Below are 22,131 nucleotides of genomic sequence, written 5' to 3'. Positions count from 1 at the left end.
GAATTTTGTCGATTTTGTTGTCTTATTTGTCTTCATTACTTTTTATTTTGCACCGTTTGTTGAAATTCTGATCATTTTAAGTAGACGGGGAGGTAAAGAGGGCAACTCGTTTTTCTTTTGAAATCAATACTTTTGTAGTTTCTGGAATCTAAACAAAAGCTGTTTTGATAACAGTTTTGATGGATTTTTCAATAGTTGCCCTGTACCATTTTTAGTGTCAACTTTTTCTGACATACAGGTTACAATAAAGTCCAAGACCCCATCAGTTGTTCGAGAGTAATTCGTCCAACGTTGGTCGGTTATGATTTTCAAGTAATGAGTATACATGTCTACAATAAGCTATAACATCATTTGAAGCACCTTAAGGAATTTTGTTGCCTTCACCGACTAGAACACGCTACAATAGAATCAAACCACGCCTGTCCTGAAAGGGAAGATAGTCTGACTCGTGTTTGTGAGTTAGGCCGGCAAAATATAATGCAATTTTTCTTCCACGATATTTTTAGGTTAAGATTACGAAATTTTCTTTTTTTTGTACTCCAGTTTTTTCCTCTTGAGTCTGCAAATGTTCTATCAAAATCACGAGCGTGTTTGAAGCTATTTATAGCTCTTATTGTATTTAAAATAGCCAATTTTTGTCTGCTGAGCAAAACCTATTAGCTCGTTGAAAGACTCTGTTCAGTTATCGACTACTATTAATTGCTCTTAACGCAGTTCATAGCAATTATTGTAAAGGTGTGTGTCTTTTTTTATGCAAAATTTTCGCTTGACAATTTTGACTTTTCGAGTGACTTTTACGCCCTTGACTTTTTGCGTTTCGCGTGATCTAAAATTATCTCTCAATCACAATTTCAAACAGCTGAACTCAATTGGCGGCAATTTAATACTAAAAGTCAAATGAAAAGTGCGCCGAATCTTAATAGTGGTATATGTTAACCTTTAATGTGGTTATTTGAAGCCCACTATAGAACTTCTTTGTTCGAGAGAAGTCCCCCCCCCCCCCCCCCCCCCGACTGAAGCCGGCTGCAATTGATTAGAGCTCCCACTAGTCGTTCAAGAGCAATTCTTCCGATGTTTGGTGGGTTATGTTATTTATGTTTGACTCCAAATGCATGTTAGTCTCTGGGTTAATGGCTATTGAAAAGAGGAATTTTGAGACAAGCAGTACTTGATGTCTAATATACAGCTCACTTATATTGTAATTTTTTTTATCTCAGTCATATTTTGATCAGCTCACATTTTTAAAACTTGCTCTTGGTGTTTTTAGCGTTACTCTCATTTTAATTAGTCACGCTTTTAATTCCCAAACTTCAAAGCAATTCTCATTCCCAGCTTATACTATCATTTAACATAATATATCCGGATTATTCAGGTACTTCTAAGGACCACATACGTTCTTTTTGATCAATTTTAACTTCTTTTATGACAACTATTTGTCAACTCCATTTCAGTTTGTAAAATGCCACAAGGGTCTTCTAAATTCAAATCTAAGCCGACTGGAGCTTCGAAAGGCAGTAAACACAGCAAGAAGACATCAGAACGAGTGATGAAAAAAGGACAAATGACCATCGCACCCAAGAAGCAGAAGTTGATAGAGGCCAAAAATTTGACAGCTCAAGTTAAGAATATGATCAACAAGAAAGTTGATGGCGAAATTATGACCAAAGCCAAGGATGAAAAGTTGCACGTTGTCAAAGATGTTGCTTTGCAAGCCAAGAAAATGCAACCCACAAAAAAGAAATGATGTCTACTTTTTTTGCATTCTGTTTTGCTGTTCGGAATCAAGAATCGTCCAAGAGTTGATTGTTGGTGTCCAGATATCTCGTCAAAAATTGGTCTTGGAGAAATGATATTTGTGGTTGATTGAAGGCCAAATTTAGTTCCTTGAAATAGCTTTTTCCTAATCAGCAGTAGGTAGTTATGGTAAAGTCGTATATATCTGTCAGTGCTGATAAGTAAAACGTTTCTTTACAGCTATGTAGAGCTATATAATTCTAGTCTAGTGAAAAAATTTGTTCCCATTTTCAGGCAAAATGGCCTGTATTGTTATATCCAGACTTCTGACTTATAATATCCCATTGAATCATCGAGTCATGGTATTATCATTGTACAAACAGCTTGTCAAGAGATCTAATCAATTGAAGTATACTGACAAATCGTTTTATCGGAAGTATATTCGGGATTTGTTTGATCAGAATCTCCATTTGCAGGATAAAAGCGAGATAGATTTTGCTGTGAAGAAGGCCAGGTTTTTGCTAAATTCAGAAAGAGCGCAATTTTTGTGAACAGCTTCAGCAGATTAGAGAAAAAACTTGTGTCTGGAACGCTACACGTGATCTTCTTGACCGAATTTGCTTTTTGTCCAGGATACCTGCAATTCCTGGCTATATGGAGCCCCCGCGAGAAATAACCGACAACAAAATTGAACAGTATATATCATTTGCGTTCCCTTGGTTTGTATTTTTGAAAGTTTGTAGATTATGAAAACTGGTTTTCTCAAATTTTGGAAATTATTTTTGATCGCTAAGAAGACTAAGATCAATTTTGTTACAGCTTTCTTTAATTTCAGATAGTTTTTGTCAGGGACGAATTGAACGTTGATTTTCCCCACTTATTGTCGATTGAGCATCCTCATCACAATTGTTAAGTCTGATCAATTATTTGATCAGTTCTCCTGTCAATGGTGACCGCTGCTCGAAGCCCTAATTTCATACCGACAAACAATAACGTAACCCCTCTTTTAACCTCAACACCATTAGTTCTCAGTGGCTCAAGCAGTAACAGAAAGTTCAACTACGCGCTAATGGGGGCGTCTGACCGGAATACAGCGCCAGCTAAGGTTCTGGGTCTCACTGGGTTCCTGTGTGACAAGCTGCCAACCCCAGATGAAATTTTCCTCACCATATCACTCAAAAAATGTCTCATGAATTTCGACTTGTACGAGTCAGACACTGAATTTCAAAATAGAGTGCATATGTTAGCGACGCTGGATAGCATGGCCAAAGAATGGATTAGAGATATGGCAATTCAAAGAGTTAGTTTTTAATTGCTCTCAAACAAAGTTTGTAGCAATTATATTAGTCCTGTCAGTCTTTTTTATGCAATTTTTCGGTTGATCGATTTTTCGTCGGACCCATTTGACTTTTCGTCCTCAAAAATGGGATAAACAGGTAGCACCCAGCGGGCATTAAGTGCTCTTGGAGCCTTTCAGCTCTTGTTGCGGCTGCTCAAGAATCTCAGCGGAACCGATATATCACAGCCTGGTTCTCGAATTTTACGCGGGCCTGGTTCTTCACAGGGTTCGATTGACTAACGATCTCATTAAAACAATTAGTTGCTCGGACGTATTAAAGGACTGTAACTTTAATTTTGTTGATTGAAGTTAATATAATCCTTAGTGATAGTCTATGTTCAATCTCGTGCTGAAGTTTGTAAGGCTTCAGCCAGTGTTAGTGATGTTGCTAAATTCTCGTCAAGTAAGCTCAACTAACTTTAAACTCGCAAGATCTTAAGATCTAGCAAATTTTAGTCCTGAGAGCCAACTGCTCTGTATAAGAGTTTCTAATGGTTCTAAATACAATTCGGTTTCACTAATCAAACGATTCGGTTAAAGTAAATAATCAAATATGTATCATTTATAACATCATTGCTACATGTTTGATTGGCTAATCAAGAAAATGATTTAGGTGATTGTTTACATAGTAAACGTCAAATTACTGCCATATTTACTTTTATTGACATAAGGACGGATGGTTATTACGTAGCTCTAAATGCCTCGAATATAGGGTATTTGACCTTTAATGATCACCTAAAATATCATAAATTAAACAATTTGAGAAATTTAATAATAAACGACAAAATATCGAAAAATGCCATTTTTGCACCATATAAGTGCTAATAGCCACACTTGTGGGTCTGATGCGATAACGTTCGTTGCGTCCACGAGTAGCTTAGAGGTAACCATAACCTTGTGCCATAACCTCAGGTTGCTCGGGTTTTCCCTTCCAAAAATGGGGGGGTGTACAAAATTTCGGTCCCAACTTGTAAAAATTTTCAGTTTTGACCATCCTTGAGTTTTGACGAATTCTATGTTTTTTTTTTCAGTTTCAAAGGTTATTTCTTGCTGTCTGATGGCTTTTTTAGCTGATTTGAAGTTGCGCCAACATCGCCGAAACTGTTTTTGATCTCGGAAACACCATCGTAAAATACTGGCGCTAACTTCACGACTTGCCGGTTTAGCTCTCCATGTGTCATTTTGACTATCGCTGATCTCACAACACCGTCGTTGCCAGTGAAGATCTCAATGATTCGTTCCAGTTTATACAGCGTTTCACAGAGTCAACTACTGGACACACTAACTCGCCGTCTTTTAGGTTTCGCACATGTTCTTTTGACCACTTCGATCTTTGGTTCAATTGTGGAAGGTATTCACGAGTCCATTTTTTCCATATCATGGCATATGCTTCAGCCGTTTTGAATGAATTTCTCAGGTCATTGTAGCGTTCACTGGATGGCATGAATGGTGCACTCGCGTTCTCTCGTCCTAGCATGAAATGATTTGGCGTGAGTGCTGTCAAATCTCCAGGGTCGTCACTTACTGCTGTCAGGGGTCTTGCGTTGATTGTTTGCTCTACAACACATTGTGGTGCCGAGTACCTCGTCGGTGAGGCTTCGGTTGTCCAAGATTGCAATCATGACCTTCTCGCAACTTTGAACCAGTCTTTCCCAGATTCCACCAAAGTGAGGAGCTCTGGGAGGATTGAATTTCCAAACAATCTGTGCTAAGTCACTTTTAATCTTAGTTTTTTCCCCACTCGTTCATGAATGCTTTCAGCTCGTTGGCTGCTCCAACGAATTTTTTTCCGTTGTTGCTGATGATGGTGTTTGGGTAGCCACGTCTTGCAATGAATCTTGTCACAGCAGCTAGACATGACTCGGTGTCCAATGACTGCGACTTCGATGTGTACTGCTCTCGTTGTCAGGCAAGTAAAGAGGCAGCACCACCCTTTCAAAGTACGTTGTAGGAACTTCACTTCAAAGGGTCCGAAGTAGTCAACACCGGTATGAGTGAACGAGAACACATGTTCATCAAGTCGTTCTCGGGGTAGATCCGCCATCGGAGGATGAGTCGGGTTGGCGTTTCTGTGTCTGCATTTGATAAATCTCAAATTCATTTTCCTTAATGCTTTTCTTATTCCGATGATCAAGTACTCTTTTTTAAGCATATTTCTCACATATTCTGTGCCCTCATGTAGGTTGTCACGATGTGCTTTCTCCAACAGAAGTTGTACGACTGGATGTTTCAAGATTAACAATATTGGGTGTTTTGCATTGTAATCAAGATTTGAATGCTTCAGTCGGCCCTTCACTCTAATTGTTCCATCTTCTCTTTGAAGGGTGACAGTTTGGCGATGTTCAATGTTTTAGAGATTTCTTTACTCTTTGCTATCGACATTGAAACATTCGGGAAGCTTGCGGTTTGAACAAATCGAAACAGTATTTGTTCTGCTTGATGGATTTCCTCTTTTTTGATGGGCCCTTCTGCTTCGTCTTGAACCTCATGCAGTAGGCAATGAAGTTTCTAATTCGGTTGAAGGTATTGTATCGTCTCTATTCAATTACTCGGTCTAAATCAGTTTCTGTGGCTACAGTACTAGTAACTTGCTCAGCTTCAGCTTCGTTCATTTGGCACCACGGCTTTGGCCACTTTTCTTCATCTGTCTGGAGCCAAGCCGGCCCGTTTAACCACCCAAACTCCTTGAGGCCTTCGATGGACATCCCTCTTGTGCCAATATCTGCTGGGTTTTCGATGCCTCTGACATGTCTCCATTGATCTATGGAAGAGTTTTCCAGTATTTCTGCTGCCCTGTTGGCAACAAACACTTGCTGTTTCTTGTGAGCTGACTGTAACCACTGTAAGACTGTTGATGAATTGGTCCAATGATAAATTTTTTCAATTCTGACATGTTCCATCAAAATCTGCCTCCTGACACGAACTCCGTAGACTGCGGCTTGAAGTTCTAACTTTGGAATCGTCGTGTGTCAGATAGGTGCTACACGGCATTTTCCTATCACATAGGCGATTTTCAACGTTGCTTCGTCTCGCAGATATGCCACGATGCACATCGCTTCTTCTGACGCGTCTGTGAAAATTTGTCTCAAATTTGTACATCCGTTTTCGAAATAAAGTCGATTTATCGATATCGTCCTTATTTCTCTCAACTCAGAGCACCAATGACTGAATAGTTTTGAGTGTTATGCTGACAACTCTTTGTCCCATGCTTGTCCCATTGCTGACCAAATGCTTTTGAGTAGAAACCGCATTCTTATCGTTAAGGGTGAGCATATCCCAGGTGGGTCAAACACTGCTGAGACAAAGGATAGAATTCTCTGAGTTATTTTCTTGCTCTTCTTGCTCTTCTGAGCAACTTCTTGCTCAGTTCCACGACAGACTATGAGACTATCTGTGTCTACATTCCAATTCTATCCGAGGATTGATGATGACTGTGGTTCGGCCTCGAAAGTTTTCACAACTTTCGTTGATCTGTCTGCCTCTGCGATTTGTGACTTGACTTCTCCGTCACTTGCTATCCATTTCGTCAAATTGAATCCACCTTTGCTAAGGATCTCTCTGACTTTCTGGTAGATTTCAATCATTTCTTGTGGTGTTCTGACTGACTTGAGGAAGTCGTCCATGTAGAAGTTTCGCTGGACAGCTTTGACAAGATTTTCCTCATCTTTCGCCACTTGATGCAAAGCGTAATTTGCACAAGTCGGCGAGCTCTTCGCCCCAAAAACGTGCCGTGTATACTCGTAGACTTCTATCCTCTGCTCTGGATCTTCTCGCCAGATAAATCGTAAGCATCGGTTGTCATCGCTTGGGACAGCAATTTGAAGAAACATCGCCTCTATGTCGGCTGAAAGTGCTATTTGGTGTTCTCGGAAGCGAAAAATAATTCCGATCAGACTCTGCAACAGGTCTGGTTGAGATAGAAGTTTGTCGTTTAGAGATACAAAATGGTACTTTGCTTCCGCGTTGCACACTCTGCCGACTGTCTCGGAATTGTGAGAATTGATGACTGGATGATGTAAGTACCATTGAAGCTTGTCTCTGGTTTCGTTCAGTTCAACCTGTTGGACTTTGCGGGCATAACCAGATTTGACGTCAGTGTCAATGGTTTCCTGATAACGCTTTCGCAACATATCATCTTTCCGTAGGCGTCGTTCTAGGGTCTTGAGCTGCCCCATAGCAGAGTAGAAGTTTTGGTAACTTTACTTCCTCTTCTCGCCATAGAAGTCCAACTTCGTATCTTTCACCGGTGAATCGAGTTGTTTGCTCCAATATTTTGATTGCTCTCTGTTCGTCTTCCGAATGACCGGTGACATCACAGTTTTAGGCGTAGAATTCGATATCCCACCAATTACTCAACTGGTTTGCTAGTTTATCATCTGCAATTGATATTGCTGCTGTGGCAAGAGTTGCTGCCTGTTTCGCTGGTAGCGGACCACTTAAGACGCAGCCAATCTTTGATTTCACTGCCCATGGTGCAGTTTTGTCTTCTGACTTCTTGAATTCCAATTGGTGATGGATGTCGTAGCAGTCTTGTCCAAGATTTACTTGAACTTCGTTTAGATTGTAGCTCTGATTTGGCAAGTTCTTAAATGTGGGTACCGATCTTTCGACCCTTGCAGATCTACAATCTGGTCACCCAACTTCAGTTTCTCGTGAACATAGAATTGCACTGTTGTCAATGGTCGAGACTTCTCGTGCGCTCAAACCGCTCTCGGCACTTTCTGTCTTGACATCTTGTGATCCGTGGATTTCTGCTACTGACAAAGACACTTTTCAGCTTGCAGCTGCATTGTAGATACAATTGACTTGTCCACAAATGAGATTGAGGATCCCGTATCACACATTGCCTGCACGCTCAGGCTGTGGTTTCCATTCACCTTTTTTTCACGCACTACAGGGAGTCCTCCTTGTGTGATCATTGTTGCTACTGCTGTCGTAGCATCTGAGGCACTTGTTGTAGCCTCCTTCTTTGAGAAGTCACTGTGCCAAAGGTTGCTGTGTCGTCATCAACAATTGGGCATGCTGCAAGTTCTGCTTTTGCAATCCGTTGAACGATGACCAGGTCTCAGGCAATTAAAACACAGTCTGAACTTCTGCACATGTTCTTGTCGTTCATTCAGCTTCATTGATTTGAATTTCTTACAACTCCAGATTTTGTGCTGTCCAGCTTTGAACGGACATTCTGAATTCTTTGTTTTGGTAAAATCATCAGCATTGGATGCAAAAGTACTAGTTTTCGGTTTTTCGCGGTTTTGAAACTTAGGGTTTGTTTGGGCTTACAAGTCTTCATCTATGAAAGCAGTTGATTCTAACCAGTTTTTGAAAACAATCAAGTTTGCTGCTAGTAGTCGATGATCCTGTAGATGTCTTAGCCACTGCTCCTGAAATTGAGGGGAAAGTTTTCTGGTCGTTGAACTCAGAACTGTTGGACTTTGCGGACATAACCAGCTTTGACGTCAGTGTCAATGGTTTCCTGATAACGCTTTCGCAACATATCATCTTTCCGTAGGCGTCGTTCTAGGGTCTTGAGCTGCCCCATAGCAGAGTAGAAGTTTTGGTAACTTTACTTCCTCTTCTCGCCATAGAAGTCCAACTTCGTTTCTTTCACCGGTGAATCGAGTTGTTTGCTCCAATGTTTTGATTGCTCTCTGTTCGTCTTCCGAATGACCGGTGACATCACAGTTTTAGGCGTAGAATTCGATATCCCACCAATTACTCAACTGGTTTGCTAGTTTATCATCTGCAATTGATATTGCTGTTGTGGCAAGATTTGCTGCCTGTTTCGCTGGTAGCGGACCACTTAAGACGCAGCCAATCTTTGATTTCACTGCCCATGGTGCAGCTTTGTCTTCTGACTTCTTGAATTCCAATTGGTGATGGATGTCGTAGCAGTCTTGTCCAAGATTTACTTGAACTTCGTTTAGATTGTAGCTCTGATTTGGCAAGTTCTTCAAATGTGGGTACCGATCTTTCAACCCTTGCAGATCTACAATCTGGTCACCCAACTTCAGTTTCTCGTGAACATAGAATTGCACTGTTGTCAATGGTCGAGACTTCTCGTGCGCTCAAACCGCTCTCGGCACTTTCTGTCTTGACATCTTGTGATCCGTGGATTTCTGCTACTGACAAAGACACTTTTCAGCTTGCAGCTGCATTGTAGATACAATTGACTTGTCCACAAATGAGATTGAGGATCCCGTATCACACATTGCCTGCACGCTCAGGCTGTGGTTTCCATTCACCTTTTTTTCACGCACTACAGGGAGTCCTCCTTGTGTGATCATTGTTGCTACTGCTGTCGTAGCATCTGAGGCACTTGTTGTAGCCTCCTTCTTTGAGAAGTCACTGTGCCAAAGGTTGCTGTGTCGTCATCAACAATTGGGCATGCTGCAAGTTCTGCTTTTGCAATCCGTTGAACGATGACCAGGTCTCAGGCAATTAAAACACAGTCTGAACTTCTGCACATGTTCTTGTCGTTCATTCAGCTTCATTGATTTGAATTTCTTACAACTCCAGATTTTGTGCTGTCCAGCTTTGAACGGACATTCTGAATTCTTTGTTTTGGTAAAATCATCAGCATTGGATGCAAAAGTACTAGTTTTCGGTTTTTCGCGGTTTTGAAACTTAGGGTTTGTTTGGGCTTACAAGTCTTCATCTATGAAAGCAGTTGATTCTAACCAGTTTTTGAAAACAATCAAGTTTGCTGCTAGTAGTCGATGATCCTGTAGATGTCTTAGCCACTGCTCCTGAAATTGAGGGGAAAGTTTTCTGGTCGTTGAACTCAGAACTGTTGGACTTTGCGGACATAACCAGCTTTGACGTCAGTGTCAATGGTTTCCTGATAACGCTTTCGCAACATATCATCTTTCCGTAGGCGTCGTTCTAGGGTCTTGAGCTGCCCCATAGCAGAGTAGAAGTTTTGGTAACTTTACTTCCTCTTCTCGCCATAGAAGTCCAACTTCGTTTCTTTCACCGGTGAATCGAGTTGTTTGCTCCAATGTTTTGATTGCTCTCTGTTCGTCTTCCGAATGACCGGTGACATCACAGTTTTAGGCGTAGAATTCGATATCCCACCAATTACTCAACTGGTTTGCTAGTTTATCATCTGCAATTGATATTGCTGTTGTGGCAAGATTTGCTGCCTGTTTCGCTGGTAGCGGACCACTTAAGACGCAGCCAATCTTTGATTTCACTGCCCATGGTGCAGCTTTGTCTTCTGACTTCTTGAATTCCAATTGGTGATGGATGTCGTAGCAGTCTTGTCCAAGATTTACTTGAACTTCGTTTAGATTGTAGCTCTGATTTGGCAAGTTCTTCAAATGTGGGTACCGATCTTTCAACCCTTGCAGATCTACAATCTGGTCACCCAACTTCAGTTTCTCGTGAACATAGAATTGCACTGTTGTCAATGGTCGAGACTTCTCGTGCGCTCAAACCGCTCTCGGCACTTTCTGTCTTGACATCTTGTGATCCGTGGATTTCTGCTACTGACAAAGACACTTTTCAGCTTGCAGCTGCATTGTAGATACAATTGACTTGTCCACAAATGAGATTGAGGATCCCGTATCACACATTGCCTGCACGCTCAGGCTGTGGTTTCCATTCACCTTTTTTTCACGCACTACAGGGAGTCCTCCTTGTGTGATCATTGTTGCTACTGCTGTCGTAGCATCTGAGGCACTTGTTGTAGCCTCCTTCTTTGAGAAGTCACTGTGCCAAGGGTTGCTGTGTCGTCATCAACAATTGGGCATGCTGCAAGTTCTGCTTTTGCAATCCGTTGAACGATGACCAGGTCTCAGGCAATTAAAACACAGTCTGAACTTCTGCACATGCTCTTGTCGTTCATTCAGCTTCATTGATTTGAATTTCTTACAACTCCAGATTTTGTGCTGTCCAGCTTTGAACGGACATTCTGAATTCTTTGTTTTGGTAAAATCATCAGCATTGGATGCAAAAGTACTAGTTTTCGGTTTTTCGCGGTTTTGAAACTTAGGGTTTGTTTGGGCTTACAAGTCTTCATCTATGAAAGCAGTTGATTCTAACCAGTTTTTGAAAACAATCAAGTTTGCTGCTAGTAGTCGATGATCCTGTAGATGTCTTAGCCACTGCTCCTGAAATTGAGGGGAAAGTTTTCTGGTCGTTGAACTCAGAACTGTTGGACTTTGCGGACATAACCAGCTTTGACGTCAGTGTCAATGGTTTCCTGATAACGCTTTCGCAACATATCATCTTTCCGTAGGCGTCGTTCTAGGGTCTTGAGCTGCCCCATAGCAGAGTAGAAGTTTTGGTAACTTTACTTCCTCTTCTCGCCATAGAAGTCCAACTTCGTTTCTTTCACCGGTGAATCGAGTTGTTTGCTCCAATGTTTTGATTGCTCTCTGTTCGTCTTCCGAATGACCGGTGACATCACAGTTTTAGGCGTAGAATTCGATATCCCACCAATTACTCAACTGGTTTGCTAGTTTATCATCTGCAATTGATATTGCTGTTGTGGCAAGATTTGCTGCCTGTTTCGCTGGTAGCGGACCACTTAAGACGCAGCCAATCTTTGATTTCACTGCCCATGGTGCAGCTTTGTCTTCTGACTTCTTGAATTCCAATTGGTGATGGATGTCGTAGCAGTCTTGTCCAAGATTTACTTGAACTTCGTTTAGATTGTAGCTCTGATTTGGCAAGTTCTTCAAATGTGGGTACCGATCTTTCAACCCTTGCAGATCTACAATCTGGTCACACAACTTCAGTTTCTCGTGAACATAGAATTGCACTGTTGTCAATGGTCGAGACTTCTCGTGCGCTCAAACCGCTCTCGGCACTTTCTGTCTTGACATCTTGTGATCCGTGGATTTCTGCTACTGACAAAGACACTTTTCAGCTTGCAGCTGCATTGTAGATACAATTGACTTGTCCACAAATGAGATTGAGGATCCCGTATCACACATTGCCTGCACGCTCAGGCTGTGGTTTCCATTCACCTTTTTTTCACGCACTACAGGGAGTCCTCCTTGTGTGATCATTGTTGCTACTGCTGTCGTAGCATCTGAGGCACTTGTTGTAGCCTCCTTCTTTGAGAAGTCACTGTGCCAAAGGTTGCTGTGTCGTCATCAACAATTGGGCATGCTGCAAGTTCTGCTTTTGCAATCCGTTGAACGATGACCAGGTCTCAGGCAATTAAAACACAGTCTGAACTTCTGCACATGTTCTTGTCGTTCATTCAGCTTCATTGATTTGAATTTCTTACAACTCCAGATTTTGTGCTGTCCAGCTTTGAACGGACATTCTGAATTCTTTGTTTTGGTAAAATCATCAGCATTGGATGCAAAAGTACTAGTTTTCGGTTTTTCGCGGTTTTGAAACTTAGGGTTTGTTTGGGCTTACAAGTCTTCATCTATGAAAGCAGTTGATTCTAACCAGTTTTTGAAAACAATCAAGTTTGCTGCTAGTAGTCGATGATCCTGTAGATGTCTTAGCCACTGCTCCTGAAATTGAGGGGAAAGTTTTCTGGTCGTTGAACTCAGAACTGTTGGACTTTGCGGACATAACCAGCTTTGACGTCAGTGTCAATGGTTTCCTGATAACGCTTTCGCAACATATCATCTTTCCGTAGGCGTCGTTCTAGGGTCTTGGGCTGCCCCATAGCAGAGTAGAAGTTTTGGTAACTTTACTTCCTCTTCTCGCCATAGAAGTCCAACTTCGTTTCTTTCACCGGTGAATCGAGTTGTTTGCTCCAATGTTTTGATTGCTCTCTGTTCGTCTTCCGAATGACCGGTGACATCACAGTTTTAGGCGTAGAATTCGATATCCCACCAATTACTCAACTGGTTTGCTAGTTTATCATCTGCAATTGATATTGCTGTTGTGGCAAGATTTGCTGCCTGTTTCGCTGGTAGCGGACCACTTAAGACGCAGCCAATCTTTGATTTCACTGCCCATGGTGCAGCTTTGTCTTCTGACTTCTTGAATTCCAATTGGTGATGGATGTCGTAGCAGTCTTGTCCAAGATTTACTTGAACTTCGTTTAGATTGTAGCTCTGATTTGGCAAGTTCTTCAAATGTGGGTACCGATCTTTCAACCCTTGCAGATCTACAATCTGGTCACCCAACTTCAGTTTCTCGTGAACATAGAATTGCACTGTTGTCAATGGTCGAGACTTCTCGTGCGCTCAAACCGCTCTCGGCACTTTCTGTCTTGACATCTTGTGATCCGTGGATTTCTGCTACTGACAAAGACACTTTTCAGCTTGCAGCTGCATTGTAGATACAATTGACTTGTCCACAAATGAGATTGAGGATCCCGTATCACACATTGCCTGCACGCTCAGGCTGTGGTTTCCATTCACCTTTTTTTCACGCACTACAGGGAGTCCTCCTTGTGTGATCATTGTTGCTACTGCTGTCGTAGCATCTGAGGCACTTGTTGTAGCCTCCTTCTTTGAGAAGTCACTGTGCCAAAGGTTGCTGTGTCGTCATCAACAATTGGGCATGCTGCAAGTTCTGCTTTTGCAATCCGTTGAACGATGACCAGGTCTCAGGCAATTAAAACACAGTCTGAACTTCTGCACATGTTCTTGTCGTTCATTCAGCTTCATTGATTTGAATTTCTTACAACTCCAGATTTTGTGCTGTCCAGCTTTGAACGGACATTCTGAATTCTTTGTTTTGGTAAAATCATCAGCATTGGATGCAAAAGTACTAGTTTTCGGTTTTTCGCGGTTTTGAAACTTAGGGTTTGTTTGGGCTTACAAGTCTTCATCTATGAAAGCAGTTGATTCTAACCAGTTTTTGAAAACAATCAAGTTTGCTGCTAGTAGTCGATGATCCTGTAGATGTCTTAGCCACTGCTCCTGAAATTGAGGGGAAAGTTTTCTGGTCGTTGAACTCAGAACTGTTGGACTTTGCGGACATAACCAGCTTTGACGTCAGTGTCAATGGTTTCCTGATAACGCTTTCGCAACATATCATCTTTCCGTAGGCGTCGTTCTAGGGTCTTGAGCTGCCCCATAGCAGAGTAGAAGTTTTGGTAACTTTACTTCCTCTTCTCGCCATAGAAGTCCAACTTCGTTTCTTTCACCGGTGAATCGAGTTGTTTGCTCCAATGTTTTGATTGCTCTCTGTTCGTCTTCCGAATGACCGGTGACATCACAGTTTTAGGCGTAGAATTCGATATCCCACCAATTACTCAACTGGTTTGCTAGTTTATCATCTGCAATTGATATTGCTGTTGTGGCAAGATTTGCTGCCTGTTTCGCTGGTAGCGGACCACTTAAGACGCAGCCAATCTTTGATTTCACTGCCCATGGTGCAGCTTTGTCTTCTGACTTCTTGAATTCCAATTGGTGATGGATGTCGTAGCAGTCTTGTCCAAGATTTACTTGAACTTCGTTTAGATTGTAGCTCTGATTTGGCAAGTTCTTCAAATGTGGGTACCGATCTTTCAACCCTTGCAGATCTACAATCTGGTCACCCAACTTCAGTTTCTCGTGAACATAGAATTGCACTGTTGTCAATGGTCGAGACTTCTCGTGCGCTCAAACCGCTCTCGGCACTTTCTGTCTTGACATCTTGTGATCCGTGGATTTCTGCTACTGACAAAGACACTTTTCAGCTTGCAGCTGCATTGTAGATACAATTGACTTGTCCACAAATGAGATTGAGGATCCCGTATCACACATTGCCTGCACGCTCAGGCTGTGGTTTCCATTCACCTTTTTTTCACGCACTACAGGGAGTCCTCCTTGTGTGATCATTGTTGCTACTGCTGTCGTAGCATCTGAGGCACTTGTTGTAGCCTCCTTCTTTGAGAAGTCACTGTGCCAAAGGTTGCTGTGTCGTCATCAACAATTGGGCATGCTGCAAGTTCTGCTTTTGCAATCCGTTGAACGATGACCAGGTCTCAGGCAATTAAAACACAGTCTGAACTTCTGCACATGTTCTTGTCGTTCATTCAGCTTCATTGATTTGAATTTCTTACAACTCCAGATTTTGTGCTGTCCAGCTTTGAACGGACATTCTGAATTCTTTGTTTTGGTAAAATCATCAGCATTGGATGCAAAAGTACTAGTTTTCGGTTTTTCGCGGTTTTGAAACTTAGGGTTTGTTTGGGCTTACAAGTCTTCATCTATGAAAGCAGTTGATTCTAACCAGTTTTTGAAAACAATCAAGTTTGCTGCTAGTAGTCGATGATCCTGTAGATGTCTTAGCCACTGCTCCTGAAATTGAGGGGAAAGTTTTCTGGTCGTTGAACTCAGAACTGTTGGACTTTGCGGACATAACCAGCTTTGACGTCAGTGTCAATGGTTTCCTGATAACGCTTTCGCAACATATCATCTTTCCGTAGGCGTCGTTCTAGGGTCTTGAGCTGCCCCATAGCAGAGTAGAAGTTTTGGTAACTTTACTTCCTCTTCTCGCCATAGAAGTCCAACTTCGTTTCTTTCACCGGTGAATCGAGTTGTTTGCTCCAATGTTTTGATTGCTCTCTGTTCGTCTTCCGAATGACCGGTGACATCACAGTTTTAGGCGTAGAATTCGATATCCCACCAATTACTCAACTGGTTTGCTAGTTTATCATCTGCAATTGATATTGCTGTTGTGGCAAGATTTGCTGCCTGTTTCGCTGGTAGCGGACCACTTAAGACGCAGCCAATCTTTGATTTCACTGCCCATGGTGCAGCTTTGTCTTCTGACTTCTTGAATTCCAATTGGTGATGGATGTCGTAGCAGTCTTGTCCAAGATTTACTTGAACTTCGTTTAGATTGTAGCTCTGATTTGGCAAGTTCTTCAAATGTGGGTACCGATCTTTCAACCCTTGCAGATCTACAATCTGGTCACCCAACTTCAGTTTCTCGTGAACATAGAATTGCACTGTTGTCAATGGTCGAGACTTCTCGTGCGCTCAAACCGCTCTCGGCACTTTCTGTCTTGACATCTTGTGATCCGTGGATTTCTGCTACTGACAAAGACACTTTTCAGCTTGCAGCTGCATTGTAGATACAATTGACTTGTCCACAAATGAGATTGAGGATCCCGTATCACACATTGCCTGCACGCTCAGGCTGTGGTTTCCATTCACCTTTTTTTCACGCACTACAGGGAGTCCTCCTTGTGTGATCATTGTTGCTACTGCTGTCGTAGCATCTGAGGCACTTGTTGTAGCCTCCTTCTTTGAGAAGTCACTGTGCCAAAGGTTGCTGTGTCGTCATCAACAATTGGGCATGCTGCAAGTTCTGCTTTTGCAATCCGTTGAACGATGACCAGGTCTCAGGCAATTAAAACACAGTCTGAACTTCTGCACATGTTCTTGTCGTTCATTCAGCTTCATTGATTTGAATTTCTTACAACTCCAGATTTTGTGCTGTCCAGCTTTGAACGGACATTCTGAATTCTTTGTTTTGGTAAAATCATCAGCATTGGATGCAAAAGTACTAGTTTTCGGTTTTTCGCGGTTTTGAAACTTAGGGTTTGTTTGGGCTTACAAGTCTTCATCTATGAAAGCAGTTGATTCTAACCAGTTTTTGAAAACAATCAAGTTTGCTGCTAGTAGTCGATGATCCTGTAGATGTCTTAGCCACTGCTCCTGAAATTGAGGGGAAAGTTTTCTGGTCGTTGAACTCAGAACTGTTGGACTTTGCGGACATAACCAGCTTTGACGTCAGTGTCAATGGTTTCCTGATAACGCTTTCGCAACATATCATCTTTCCGTAGGCGTCGTTCTAGGGTCTTGAGCTGCCCCATAGCAGAGTAGAAGTTTTGGTAACTTTACTTCCTCTTCTCGCCATAGAAGTCCAACTTCGTTTCTTTCACCGGTGAATCGAGTTGTTTGCTCCAATGTTTTGATTGCTCTCTGTTCGTCTTCCGAATGACCGGTGACATCACAGTTTTAGGCGTAGAATTCGATATCCCACCAATTACTCAACTGGTTTGCTAGTTTATCATCTGCAATTGATATTGCTGTTGTGGCAAGATTTGCTGCCTGTTTCGCTGGTAGCGGACCACTTAAGACGCAGCCAATCTTTGATTTCACTGCCCATGGTGCAGCTTTGTCTTCTGACTTCTTGAATTCCAATTGGTGATGGATGTCGTAGCAGTCTTGTCCAAGATTTACTTGAACTTCGTTTAGATTGTAGCTCTGATTTGGCAAGTTCTTCAAATGTGGGTACCGATCTTTCAACCCTTGCAGATCTACAATCTGGTCACCCAACTTCAGTTTCTCGTGAACATAGAATTGCACTGTTGTCAATGGTCGAGACTTCTCGTGCGCTCAAACCGCTCTCGGCACTTTCTGTCTTGACATCTTGTGATCCGTGGATTTCTGCTACTGACAAAGGCACTTTTCAGCTTGCAGCTGCATTGTAGATACAATTGACTTGTCCACAAATGAGATTGAGGATCCCGTATCACACATTGCCTGCACGCTCAGGCTGTGGTTTCCATTCACCTTTTTTTCACGCACTACAGGGAGTCCTCCTTGTGTGATCATTGTTGCTACTGCTGTCGTAGCATCTGAGGCACTTGTTGTAGCCTCCTTCTTTGAGAAGTCACTGTGCAAAAGGTTGCTGTGTCGTCATCAACAATTGGGCATGCTGCAATTTCTGCTTTTGCAATCCGTTGAACGATGACCAGGTCTCAGGCAATTAAAACACAGTCTGAACTTCTGCACGTGTTCTTGTCGTTCATTCAGCTTCATTGATTTGAATTTCTTACAACTCCAGATTTCGTGCTGTCCAGCTTTGAACGGACATTCTGAATTCTTTGTTTTGGTAAAATCATCAGCATTGGATGCAAAAGTACTAGTTTTCGGTTTTTCGCGGTTTTGAAACTTAGGGTTTGTTTGGGCTTACAAGTCTTCATCTATGAAAGCAGTTGATTCTAACCAGTTTTTGAAAACAATCAAGTTTGCTGCTAGTAGTCGATGATCCTGTAGATGTCTTAGCCACTGCTCCTGAAATTGAGGGGAAAGTTTTCTGGTCGTTGAACTCAGAACTGTTGGACTTTGCGGACATAACCAGCTTTGACGTCAGTGTCAATGGTTTCCTGATAACGCTTTCGCAACATATCATCTTTCCGTAGGCGTCGTTCTAGGGTCCTGAGCTGCCCCATAGCAGAGTAGAAGTTTTGGTAACTTTACTTCCTCTTCTCGCCATAGAAGTCCAACTTCGTATCTTTCACCGGTGAATCGAGTTGTTTGCTTCAATGTTTTGATTGCTCTCTCTTCGTCTTCCGAATGACCGGACATTCTGAATTCTTTGTTTTGGTAAAATCATCAGCATTGGATGCAAAAGTACTAGTTTTCGGTTTTTCGCGGTTTTGAAACTTAGGGTTTGTTTGGGCTTACAAGTCTTCATCTATGAAAGCAGTTGATTCTAACCAGTTTTTGAAAACAATCAAGTTTGCTGCTAGTAGTCGATGATCCTGTAGATGTCTTAGCCACTGCTCCTGAAATTGAGGGGAAAGTTTTCTGGTCGTTGAACTCAGAACTGTTGGACTTTGCGGACATAACCAGCTTTGACGTCAGTGTCAATGGTTTCCTGATAACGCTTTCGCAACATATCATCTTTCCGTAGGCATCGTTCTAGGGTCTTGAGCTGCCCCATAGCAGAGTAGAGGTTTTGGTAACTTTACTTCCTCTTCTCGCCATAGAAGTCCAACTTCGTATCTTTCACCGGTGAATCGAGTTGTTTGCTCCAATGTTTTGATTGCTCTCTGTTCGTCTTCCGAATGTCCGGACATTCTGAATTCTTTGTTTTGGTAAAATCATCAGCATTGGATGCAAAAGTACTAGTTTTCGGTTTTTCGCGGTTTTGAAACTTAGGGTTTGTTTGGGCTTACAAGTCTTCATCTATGAAAGCAGTTGATTCTAACCAGTTTTTGAAAACAATCAAGTTTGCTGCTAGTAGTCGATGATCCTGTAGATGTCTTAGCCACTGCTCCTGAAATTGAGGGGAAAGTTTTCTGGTCGTTGAACTCAGAACTGTTGGACTTTGCGGACATAATCAGCTTTGACGTCATTGTCAATGGTTTCCTGATAACGCTTTCGCAACATATCATCTTTCCGTAGGCGTCGTTCTAGGGTCTTGAGCTGCCCCATAGCAGAGTAGAAGTTTTGGTAACTTTACTTCCTCTTCTCGCCATAGAAGTCCAACTTCGTTTCTTTCACCGGTGAATCGAGTTGTTTGCTCCAATGTTTTGATTGCTCTCTGTTCGTCTTCCGAATGACCGGACATTCTGAATTCTTTGTTTTGGTAAAATCATCAGCATTGGATGCAAAAGTACTAGTTTTCGGTTTTTCGCGGTTTTGAAACTTAGGGTTTGTTTGGGCTTACAAGTCTTCATCTATGAAAGCAGTTGATTCTAGCCAGTTTTTGAAAACAATCAAGTTTTCTGCTAGTAGTCGATGATCCTGTAGATGTCTTAGCCACTGCTCCTGAAATTGAGGGGAAAGTTTTCTGGTCGTTGAACTCAGAACTGTTGGACTTTGCGGACATAACCAGCTTTGACATCAGTGTCAATGGTTTCCTGATAACGCTTTCGCAACATATCATCTTTCCGTAGGCGTCGTTCTAGGGTCTTGAGCTGCCCCATAGCAGAGTAGAGGTTTTGGTAATTTTACTTCCTCTTCTCGCCATAGAAGTCCAACTTCGTATCTTTCACCGGTGAATCGAGTTGTTTGCTCCAATGTTTTGATTGCTCTCTGTTCGTCTTCCGAATGACCGGACATTCTGAATTCTTTGTTTTGGTAAAATCATCAGCATTGGATGCAAAAGTACTAGTTTTCGGTTTTTCGCGGTTTTGAAACTTAGGGTTTGTTTGGGCTTACAAGTCTTCATCTATGAAAGCAGTTGATTCTAACCAGTTTTTGAAAACAATCAAGTTTGCTGCTAGTAGTCGATGATCCTGTAGATGTCTTAGCCACTGCTCCTGAAATTGAGGGGAAAGTTTTCTGGTCGTTGAACTCAGAACTGTTGGACTTTGCGGACATAGCCAGCTTTGACGTCAGTGTCAATGGTTTCCTGATAACGCTTTCGCAACATATCATCTTTCCGTAGGCGTCGTTCTAGGGTCTTGAGCTGCCCCATAGCAGAGTAGAAGTTTTGGTAACTTTACTTCCTCTTCTCGCCATAGAAGTCCAACTTCGTTTCTTTCACCGGTGAATCGAGTTGTTTGCTCCAATGTTTTGATTGCTCTCTGTTCGTCTTCCAAATGACCGGACATTCTGAATTCTTTGTTTTGGTAAAATCATCAGCATTGGATGCAAAAGTACTAGTTTTCGGTTTTTCGCGGTTTTGAAACTTAGGGTTTGTTTGGGCTTACAAGTCTTCATCTATGAAAGCAGTTGATTCTAACCAGTTTTTGAAAACAATCAAGTTTGCTGCTAGTAGTCGATGATCCTGTAGATGTCTTAGCCACTGCTCCTGAAATTGAGGGGAAAGTTTTCTGGTCGTTGAACTCAGAACTGTTGGACTTTGCGGACATAACGAGCTTTGACGTAAGTGTCAATGGTTTACTGATAACGCTTTCGCAACATATCATCTTTCCGTAGGCGTCGTTCTAGGGTCCTGAGCTGCCCCATAGCAGAGTAGAAGTTTTGGTAACTTTACTTCCTCTTCTCGCCATAGAAGTCCAACTTCGTATCTTTCACCGGTGAATCGAGTTGTTTGCTCCAATGTTTTGATTGCTCTCTGTTCGTCTTCCGAATGACCGGACATTCTGAATTCTTTGTTTTGGTAAAATCATCAGCATTGGATGCAAAAGTACTGGTTTTCGGTTTTTCGCGGTTTTGAAACTTAGGGTTTGTTTGGGCTTACAAGTCTTCATCTATGAAAGCAGTTGATTCTAACCAGTTTTTGAAAACAAGCAAGTTTGCTGCTAGTAGTCGATGATCCTGTAGATGTCTTAGCCACTGCTCCTGAAATTGAGGGGAAAGTTTTCTGGTCGTTGAACTCAGAACTGTTGGACTTTGCGGACATAACCAGCTTTGACGTCAGTGTCAATGGTTTCCTGATAACGCTTTCGCAACATATCATCTTTCCGTAGGCGTCGTTCTAGGGTCTTGAGCTGCCCCATAGCAGAGTAGAAGTTTTGGTAACTTTACTTCCTCTTCTCGCCATAGAAGTCCAACTTCGTTTCTTTCACCGGTGAATCGAGTTGTTTGCTCCAATGTTTTGATTGCTCTCTGTTCGTCTTCCGAATGACCGGACATTCTGAATTCTTTGTTTTGGTAAAATCATCAGCATTGGATGCAAAAGTACTAGTTTTCGGTTTTTCGCGGTTTTGAAACTTAGGGTTTGTTTGGGCTTACAAGTCTTCATCTATGAAAGCAGTTGATTCTAACCAGTTTTTGAAAACAATCAAGTTTGCTGCTAGTAGTCGATGATCCTGTAGATGTCTTAGCCACTGCTCCTGAAATTGAGGGGAAAGTTTTCTGGTCGTTGAACTCAGAACTGTTGGACTTTGCGGACATAACCAGCTTTGACTTCAGTGTCAATGGTTTCCTGATAATGCTTTCGCAACATATCATCTTTCCGTAGGCGTCGTTCTAGGGTCCTGAGCTGCCCCATAGCAGAGTAGAAGTTTTGGTAACTTTACTTCCTCTTCTCGCCATAGAAGTCCAACTTCGTTTCTTTCACCGGTGAATCGAGTTGTTTGCTCCAATGTTTTGATTGCTCTCTGTTCGTCTTCCGAATGACCGGACATTCTGAATTCTTTGTTTTGGTAAAATCATCAGCATTGGATGCAAAAGTACTAGTTTTCGGTTTTTCGCGGTTTTGAAACTTAGGGTTTGTTTGGGCTTACAAGTCTTCATCTATGAAAGCAGTTGATTCTAACCAGTTTTTGAAAACAATCAAGTTTGCTGCTAGTAGTCGATGATCCTGTAGATGTCTTAGCCACTGCTCCTGAAATTGAGGGGAAAGTTTTCTGGTCGTTGAACTCAGAACTGTTGGACTTTGCGGACATAACGAGCTTTGTCGTCAGTGTCAATGGTTTCCTGATAACGCTTTCGCAACATATCATCTTTCCGTAGGCGTCGTTCTAGGGTCTTGAGCTGCCCCATAGCAGAGTAGAA

The 22,131-nt window shown here is 42.1% G+C and overlaps 1 protein-coding gene across 3 annotated transcripts in view; it reads left to right on the top strand.

Moving 5' to 3' along the window:
• Positions 1-2,518: 2,518 nt before the first annotated feature.
• Positions 2,519-22,131, top strand: part of LOC142336447 (poly(A) polymerase beta-like) — a 60,140-nt gene continuing 40,527 nt past the window's right edge. The window contains exon 1 of one of the 3 annotated variants that reach the window (XM_075385290.1): positions 2,519-3,034. In XM_075385290.1, coding sequence (XP_075241405.1) covers positions 2,681-3,034 — 354 coding nt within the window. In that variant the 5' untranslated portion in view covers positions 2,519-2,680. The remainder of the gene's footprint in view (positions 3,035-22,131) is intronic. The other 2 variants (XM_075385288.1, XM_075385289.1) reach the window with 2 other exon arrangements.

Source organism: Convolutriloba macropyga, chromosome 3, assembly GCF_964194025.1.
Source record: "Convolutriloba macropyga chromosome 3, txConMacr16.3, whole genome shotgun sequence".
In the NCBI taxonomy this organism is placed as follows: Eukaryota; Metazoa; Xenacoelomorpha; order Acoela; family Convolutidae; genus Convolutriloba; species Convolutriloba macropyga.
Note: the sequence above shows the minus strand (reverse complement) of the source record. Positions and strands in the feature narration are given on the sequence as shown.